The sequence below is a fragment of the Lithobates pipiens genome, unplaced genomic scaffold (genome assembly GCF_037356315.1).
Source record: "Lithobates pipiens isolate NorthernLeopardFrog02 unplaced genomic scaffold, aLitPip1_a1.2 Scaffold_22, whole genome shotgun sequence".
NCBI lineage: Eukaryota > Metazoa > Chordata > Amphibia > Anura > Ranidae > Lithobates > Lithobates pipiens.
In genome coordinates, this window is record NW_027507784.1 from 172,369,375 (window position 1) to 172,378,388 (window position 9,014).

At 41.8% G+C, this 9,014-nt stretch overlaps 1 protein-coding gene across 3 annotated transcripts in view; it reads left to right on the top strand.

Annotated features, from left to right (window-relative positions):
* Positions 1 to 7,940, top strand: part of TYW5 (tRNA-yW synthesizing protein 5) — a 28,348-nt gene extending 20,408 nt beyond the window's left edge. For all 3 annotated transcript variants that reach the window (XM_077448649.1, XM_077448648.1, XM_077448647.1), the window contains exons 8-9: positions 5,933 to 6,049; positions 7,494 to 7,940. In XM_077448649.1, the coding sequence (XP_077304775.1) occupies positions 5,933 to 6,049; positions 7,494 to 7,750 (374 nt within the window). In that variant the 3' untranslated portion in view covers positions 7,751 to 7,940. The remainder of the gene's footprint in view (positions 1 to 5,932; positions 6,050 to 7,493) is intronic.
* The last annotated feature ends 1,074 nt before the right edge of the window (positions 7,941 to 9,014 follow it).

Consider the following 9,014-nt stretch of genomic DNA (forward strand, 5'->3'; position numbering starts at 1 on the left):
ATGTGTTTTACATACATTGAGATCCCTGGACACCTGGGAAAAATTAACAATTGACATGAGATTCAAAAAACACACTTAAAAAGAACTCAGTGCATTTTTTGGTGTGTTTTGGGTGCAATTACATAGTTACATCGTTGGTAAGGTTGAATAAAGACAACAGTCCATCCAGTTCAACCTGTGTAGGTGTGTGTGTGTATGTAGAAAAATAATTTCCCATATCCCCCCTATATTTTGCTAAGATGTCCGTCCAAGAGTCTTTTAAAACTATTTATATTTCCTGCGACACCACTGACTGTGGAAGAGAGTTCCACATCCTTACCGCCCTGACAGTGAAAAACCCCTATGCTACTTAAGGTTAAACTGCTTCTCTTCCAGTCTCATTGTGTGGCTCCGTGTCCTCTTACACTCCCTGGGACTGAAAAGTTTTATGCTTAGCCCTGGTTCATATTGGGACGATTTGACATGTCAAATCAGCAGCAATTGCCGGCAATGTCACCAACCTAATCGGTGTGACTCTGCATTTGTGGTGCCATACCGATTTCAAGAAGTAGTTTCTGTACTATTTTTGCGACTTTGGGCTGCGATTTAGATGTCTCTGAAATCGCAGCCAAAATCGGGACTGACGCGGTTTCATTCCCGCTGCTCAGTGTGACCCTGGACTTATGCTGGGATCACCATTGAGAAATTAGTAAATTGCTGTTTTAGGCCCCCTTTACACATGCGAAAAGTTCAGGCCTGTCAGTTTTTTAGGCGGACCTGAATGGTCAAGCCATGCAGTTCTATGGAGCAACAGATGTCAGCGGTGACATGTCCACTAACATCCAATCCGCTAAATTCAGACAGATGGAAACCCTATTTTCCATCCGTCTGGTGGATTGGATTGGATGAAAATGGACAGGCGGATCCGTTTTCATCCGATCCCCCATAGCGGAGAGTGGATATTTGACAGGTCTGCCTCTCCACAGTGAGCAGAGACCTGCCGGCTCAGCGGGGATCAACGGCTCGATCCACGCTGAGCAAACTGAGTCCGTGAAAACGGACATTCATGTGTGAAAGAGCCTTTAGGCTGCATTCACATCTGAACGTTTAGTTTTCAGGCAGAAAGTCCCATCATTTTGCTGCGATTTTGTTCCGGTCAGAAGGTCACCAATGTAAAAAGCAGAAAAACGCCTGTGATCTGCCTAAAAAGAAGCTTGTGTAATTTTTTGGGCTTCAGGCATTTTGCTTCAGGTGACAAAACGCTCAGATGTGAACAGGTGCCATTGAAATGAATGGGATTTTGCTTGTTGGGCGTTTTTAGAGCGTTTTTTCAGGCGTTTTATGAGCATTTTACAAGCTGTGCAGCCTTAAATAAAAGTGGGCAGAAAAAGCCCTGAAGAGTCATTGCTGGAGTGGACTGGACTCACTGTTCTGCACTACCATTGAGTTAAACAGCCCCCAACTTGTCACAGACTCCTAATGTCTTTCCTGCACTCTGCCTTAGTAAATCATGTACAGGCTGCTCTCAGCTTGCTTTAACCTTTCAATTCCATAACATATGGTACACATCATTTGCAGCTAAAGGGTTGATGGGCAGCAGAGAAACAAGGTGTGGTAGACCTTAAAGTGGATCTGTGTCAAGAAAAATACACACGACTGCCGTAGCTGGCCATTTAAAAAATTCTGTCTGCTGGCTATGTCTGGCTTTAACTCTAACTTGGTCACTGAACTAGAAAGTCAGGGTGCGATTTACTTATTTCTCATCATTGTTTTAAAAAGTAATAGGCTCCTGGATCAAAGCTAGGCAAATAGTCTTTTTTGATAGGTCGCCTATTATTCCATTTGATTCCTTTCAGAAAAGGGCAACTACCATTAAACTCCAAACTTGTGTTTTTGTTCTGATCCTACTGTTTTATATATTACCCAAACCCCTGATTTCACTTCTGTAATTTTCTAGTGCAGGTTAGAAATGTATGGGTTATGACATGCAGCACAAACTGTTAAAGAGGAGGTAAACGTATATCTTTAACCACTTCAGCCCCAGAAGGCTTTACCCCCTTCCTGACCAGAGCACTTTTTACAATTTTGCACTGCGCTGTTTTAACTGGTAATTGCGCGGTCATGCAATGCTGTACCCAAACTAAATCCGCGTCCTTTTTTCCCACAAATAGAGCTTTCTTTTAGTGGTATTTGATCACCTCTGCTTGTTTTTTTTGTTTTTTTTGCGATATAAACAAAAAAAGACTGAAAAATTTGAAAAAAATCATATTTTCTACTTTTTGTTATAAAAAAATAAAATGAACTCAATTTTAGTCATACATTTAGGCCAAAAAGCATTCAGCCACATGTCTCGGGTAAAAAAAATTCAATAAGCATATATTTATTGGTTTGTGCAAAAGGTATAGCGTCTACAAACTAGGGTAAATTTTATGGAATTTACGCAGCTTTTTAGTTTGTGACTGCCTATCTCATCTCTTGAGATGTTAAAATGGCAGGGCAGTACAAACCCCCCCCAAATGACCCATTTTAGAAAGTAGACACCCCAAGGAATTTGCTGAGAGGCTTGTTGAGCACATTGAATATTTAATTTTTTTGTCACAAGTGATTGAAAAATGACAAAAAAGAAAACAAAAAAAAAACTGTTTTTACACAAAGTTGAAACTGAAATTATATATTGCTCAAACATGCCATATGTGAAATTACACCCCAAAATACATTCTGCTGCTTCTCCTGAGTACGGGGATAACCACATGTGTGAGACATTTTGGCAGTCTAGCCACGTATAGGACCCCCAAAAACCAATCACCGCCTTCAGGCTTTCTAAGGGAGTAAATTCATGATTTCACTCCTCACCACCGATCACAGTTTCGGAGGCCATTAAATGCCCAGATGGCACAACCCCCCCCCCCCCCTTCAAATTACCCCATTTTAGAAAGTCGTTTTGAAAATTGAAAAAAGAAAAAAAAAAATCCTTTTCTTTATTTTTATTTTCATTTTTCCAAAGCGAGAGCTGCAAATACTCACCATGTCTCTTAGCAAATACCTTGGGTGTCTTGTGCTATCTGGACATTTCAGGGCTTCCGTAATTGTGATAGGTTGTGAGCAGTAAAATCACAATTTTACGCCCTTAGCCTGAAGGCGGTGCTTGGTTTTTCGGGGTCCTGTATGCGGCTAGACTCCCAAAAAGTCCCACACATGGGGCATCCCTGTACTCAGGAGAAGCATCAGAATGTATTTTGAGGTTACATATAACCATGTCATGTTTGAGCAAAATATTATTTAGTGACAACTTTGTGAAAAAAAAGAAAATGTATTGTTATTTTCCCGAAACTTGTGGCAAAATATAAAATATTCCATGGACTCAACATGCCTATCAGCAAATAGCTTGGGGTATCTACTTTGCAAAAATGGGTCGGGGGGGGGGGTTGACCTGCGCACGATTTTTATTGTTATCACAGAGAATATCCCATATTATAGCAATAGGTAGTGACAGGTATTATTATTTTTTTTTTAAATGTGGTCTATTAGATGCCAGATCTCTCCTCTGCCCTCAAAGCATCTGACCACACCAAGATCAATGTGATAAGATAATTTCCCGATAGCGCTGTTTATATCCGGTGAAACTGAAGTCATGAAATGCTTGTAGCTTTCGGTTTCCAGAATAAGAACAGGGTCGGGTACGCCTGACCGTAGCAGGGACCACTACTCTGTCATCAGGGCTATCTGTCAGGGTCCTGCTGCTGTCTACTGGTTCATATTCTGAGCCTGAATCTGACTGATGGGTGACTTCCGCTTCACTCTCATCTGTCATGCTCAGAAACGTGTAGGCCTCTTCAATACTTTACCTCAGATTGGACATTGTGGCCTCTAAATTTACATGTACAACTAGTGCGACTCATAGGTAAAAAGAGCACCTGGTTGTCAGCGACTGCTTCAATTGCTACCAAAAAAAACTGTTAGCATTCGCAAGGATCAGGCCTGACTCTGCAAATGCTGCAGTTATGTGTCTTGTGTTTTGTAAGTGACAGTGATCAATTGATACGGCACTTGGGTGGGATGGGCGGAGGGGCTAAACGCAGGTGCTAGCAGATATCTGGGCTAATCCCGCTAACGCTGCATTTTTGGGAACTCTATACTACTGAGGACGCTAGTATAGATCTGATCAGATCAAAGATATTGATCTGTTCAAACACTATACTAGTAAGGGAGATGTATGGTGTCTGTGTGGGTGTTAGCACTACTGGCACTAATCTGACGCTGCCCGGGGATGATGCTGACACTGATGCTAAATCCTGTGCTGGGGGGGCGAGCAGGGGGTTAAACAGTGATCAGAAAATAGATCTGTACATTATATTAGTGACACTGGTGACAGGGGGTGAAAGGGTTAACGAGGGAGCGATCAAGGGGTTAAGATCGGGGGTGACAAGTGTGCCTACGTGTACTGGTGTTAGTGTAGTGTTGTGCAACTCTCTTCTCTCCACTCTCTCTGAAACCGAAAAGAGTTCCACAAGGGGAGATGACGTCTCTTCCCCTGCCTGTGTTTACATTACACAGGCAGGGGAGGCATTTCATTCACCAGAACCGATCAGCAGGTCCTGGCCAGAAATCATTAGCTTGGACCTGAAGACTGATCGGTTCTGTAACGAATCCAATCATTGCGTGCAGCAGTGCCATTCTGCCGCCGCCAACGATGGCGGGCGGTCTTAAAGTGGTTACGTTTTACCTATAGGTAAGCCTATATTAAGGCTTACCTAGAGGTAGTGTAAATATCTAATAAACATGTACCACTTAGGAGATATTTACTGTCCTAGGAGCCAGTCACGTCACTGGTGGATGCGCTCTGAAGGAACAGCCGCCCGTGCCATTGCTTCAGAGCAGTGTGCTGTGACCTGGCGGCTCCCACGCAAACCTGGAAGGAAGATAGCGTATAGATGGACACTGTCTCCATCGATGACATTGCATCGCTGGAAGGCTTTGTTTTGAGGTAACTTTCACATAATGTGCTAGTATGCAATGCATACTAGCACATTATGCCTTTTGCCTTGCAGGTAAGGCAAAAAATTTTTTAAAAGTGCAGTGGTTTACAACTGCTTTAAGTCAACCTCAAATATCATATGCAAACAGTGTTTATGCCATCAGTACTGAAGTAGCATTATGTTTTTAGGCGTGCCTTCATCGTCAACCGCATATTCACATACAACCCCCTCCAATTCAAAAAAAAGTTGTAAAGCTGTGTAAAATCTACATAAACAGAATGCATTGATTTGCAAATCTCATAAGCCCATTATTTATTCACAATAGAAAATATATCAATGGTTTAACCACCAGCAGTACATTTACTGTGGGCGGGCAGCATGGGCAGTTTGAATCACATACCTGTACGTCATTCAGCCTGTTCCATGTCAATGGTGTGCAGCATGCCGCTCCTGAGACCGTTTTGTCCACCATGCTGGTAGTACAATGTATGTTCCCTCTAGCAATTTGCATCCTTAACCTAAATCATACACATGTGTTAAGGTGATAGGGAGGAACAACTTTATTGTCTATGTCGGAAACCATCATCAGTCTGGTGGGCAGAATTCAAATACTAAATAGTAATAGTGCTGATAAACACTACGTTGGCAGAGAAGATCATATCACTTGAATGAAGGTACTGTGTGCACCTCTTCTGCAGAGCTCAGGAATAAAAAAAAAAAAAAGGATTTTTTTTATTTTTTTGGAATTTTGCGATTTTATTCTTTTATTGCTGGATCAATAATTATGACAGTGGTGCCATCTGATGGAAATCCTGAAAACATGACCTGTTGGGGGTATTTGAAGACCGTAGCTAAGAAATTTAGAAATACTGTACTTTTATCAGAATGACCTCATCACAAAATAGTTTGTACCTGTACCTTCGTATACATATGTGAATTGAGGAGTTTTCTGAGCGTGAACTTTTTTTTGTTTCCAGGTGACAAGTCTGAGGTATTAGATGTAGATAACCCAGACTTGTCTACGTATCCACTTTTCTCTGAAGCAAGGCGTTATGAATGCACCTTAGAAGCTGGGGATGTGTTATTTATTCCAGGTAAGTGAATTTATCTTTCTTAGGTTCATGCAGAAATGGATAAGAAGGGTCCTCTGGTCATTATAATGGCAAAAACCAAAACCTCTACAGTATGCTTGGGAACAAGTGGGAATGCCAGATTTAAGTATAACTAGCCGTGTTTTTTTGCTGGAGGCTTATGTGTATTTCCTTCCCATTGCTTAAAGAAAAAAGTAGAAAGCATTTCAGTTGCAGAAAGAAGAGAGAAAAACATAAACGGCAATAGAGGTGAAAATTTAGAAATCAAAGTGCAGCGCTAAAATGATAACCAATATGCATAATAATACATGTGCAAAACAAAAAAAACAAGTTCTACAATAAATAGCATATGTGAATCTACTATCCCAAAAAAAAAAAAAAAGACAGGTAAGGAGAGTATCTTCCCACTCGGCGATAGAAAAAACACCTTTGTGAACAGTCTGTGATCAGCAGTTTGATGCTGTATAGGTCCAGCCCATCTAAATGTGCAGCACAGCTCCTTACCAGAACTTGTTGGCCACTATATTATAAATGGTCATGAAGCGCTGTCAGGATCCCTCCAAACCACAAGCCTCTTTTGCTAGAGCCACCAAGAATTGCTCAAATGTAAAAAAAACACTCTCATAGTGCAAAACTGCATGTCAAGAGTTTATCAAAATATATATAAAAATATGCACTCACACGGTGAAATGCACAGTCATGTATAGCAGTGGTCATCAACCCTGTCCTCAGGGCCCACTAACAGGCCAGGTTTTATGTATTAAGTTGGGGAGATTCAGACTAGAATACTGCAATCACTGAGCAGCAAATTATATCACCTGTGATGTATTTCAGTTATTTTGCAAACCTGGCCTGTTAGTGGGCCCTGAGGACAGGGTTGATGACCACTGATGTATAGCACCCTTATTGTCCTTGAATGAATGCCATTGTTCCTTTATGCCTAACTCCAGGTTTCATTTAACCTTAAATAGTGGATTTGGATTAGGATGGTCCAAACCAACCAGTTCCTTTACTAATACACGCAGCCGCTGTCAATGCTGTATAAACTCTATACAGAAACTACATACAATGTACATTGCTGTGTTTAGTAGGGTTATGGGGTACTCCCATCCCATTCCCAGAATAACATCAAGTTAGGCTGAGCACTGCTTAACCATTCAGAGGAATCTTTGTATTTTATGAATGAATGCAAGGCTTCCTTTGAATGGCTGAGGTGGAGAGGGTGGCATCACCATCCCTACCTCAGCAAATCAGAGTAAGTCTTGTATTCATTTTTTCTTTTATTGGGTTTAGTGACTTTAGTAAACTGATTTTTTTTTTTTTTTAGGCTTTACTACATACACTTTAATTGTTTTTTATATGCATTAGAAAAAACATGCCCGTTTGTTAAATGGAATTGTTGCAGTGTTATAATATTACTTGTTATGCTGTTTCTTGTTGGTTTTAGCTCTGTGGTTCCATAATACAGTTGCTGAAGAGTTTGGAGTTGGAGTTAATGTTTTTTGGAAACACCTGCCACCTGAATGCTATGATAAAACGGACACATATGGGAACAAGGACCCTACTGCAGCTTTGCGAGCTGTACAGATATTAGATCGGGCCCTGAAAACATTGGATGAACTTCCTGAGGAATATAGAGATTTTTATGCTAGAAAAATGGTATTACGGATACAATCCAAATCCTACAGTACCAACTTTGAATAAAATTTGTGCTGTGTTCAGTGAAATAACAATTGTCAGCAAATTGACTGATATTTGGATCCTTCGGGTTTTGTGACTGAACATGATTAGTCCAAATACTGTATGTAAATGTTGGAGCTTAACTCCAGGAAAACAGTTAAAGTAAAACTAAAGTGTCTGTTATTTTAACATAAAAAATAAAATGTTATACGTACCTGCTCTGTGCAGTGGTTTTGCACAGATCAGCCCTAATCCTCCTCTTCTCGGGTCCCTCTTCAGCACTCCTGGCCCCTCCTGTTGAGAGCCCCCACACCAAGCAGCTTGCTATGGGTGCACCCAAGCCCAGCCACAGCTCCCTGTGTCCACGAGGCCTGGCCCCACCCTCTCTCTATCATTGGCTCACTATATTTGATTGACAACAGCGGGAGCCAATGGCGCTTCGCTTCTGTCTCAGCCAATGAGGAGGGGGAGTCCCGGACAGCCAAGTCTCTCGTGCAACATCACTGGACAGGGATGGGGCTAAGGTAAGTATTAGGGGGGCTGCTGCACACAGAAGGCTTTGTATCTTAATGGATAGAATGCATTAAGACAAAAAAAACCTTCTGCCTTTACAACCACTTTAAAGGGCTAGTTTACATTTGCAGCAGCCCTTGTTGCCCCTCTGAAAAGTGGTCCGTAGTAGAATTCTTTTCAAAGGGCAACTGGGAGGTGCAATATCAGCACTTCAGCTCCTGTTTCATGCCTTCGCCAATGCGCTGTAACCGCATACATTGGGCGTGGTTGTGGCATGGCTGCATTCACTTGAATGGGTCATGTTCGGCAGTGGTACTGCCTGCAAAACATGACAGAGGGTTTAATTTTTGATGCCATTTGTACAACCCACAGCACCACTGCCTACAACCACAAATGTAAACAAGCCAAGCGTTGTCAGGAAACTCAATAAGGAGAGTTCCGCTATTTACACTGCAAAGGCCAGTTCACACTATGCCCACACAGGTACGCACTGTGCTTTCCTGTGTGTATCAGACCACATGCAAAATGCACTCCATTTGTGCAGCAGGTGTCAGTAGAAAGTTAAGGACTCTCCAAATGCAGGTCACAGATGCAGTGCATTTGCTCACACCAGATCACATGGTACTTTTGTACCTTGCAATTCGGTTGCAGTGCATTTTAAAAAGTAGTTCACGCACTACTTTGATGTTCTGTGATTTTAGCCATTCAAATTAAATGGGCTGAAATCGCACTGCACAGAGCCGCATGTTTGTGGGCATGGTGTGAACAGGCCCTT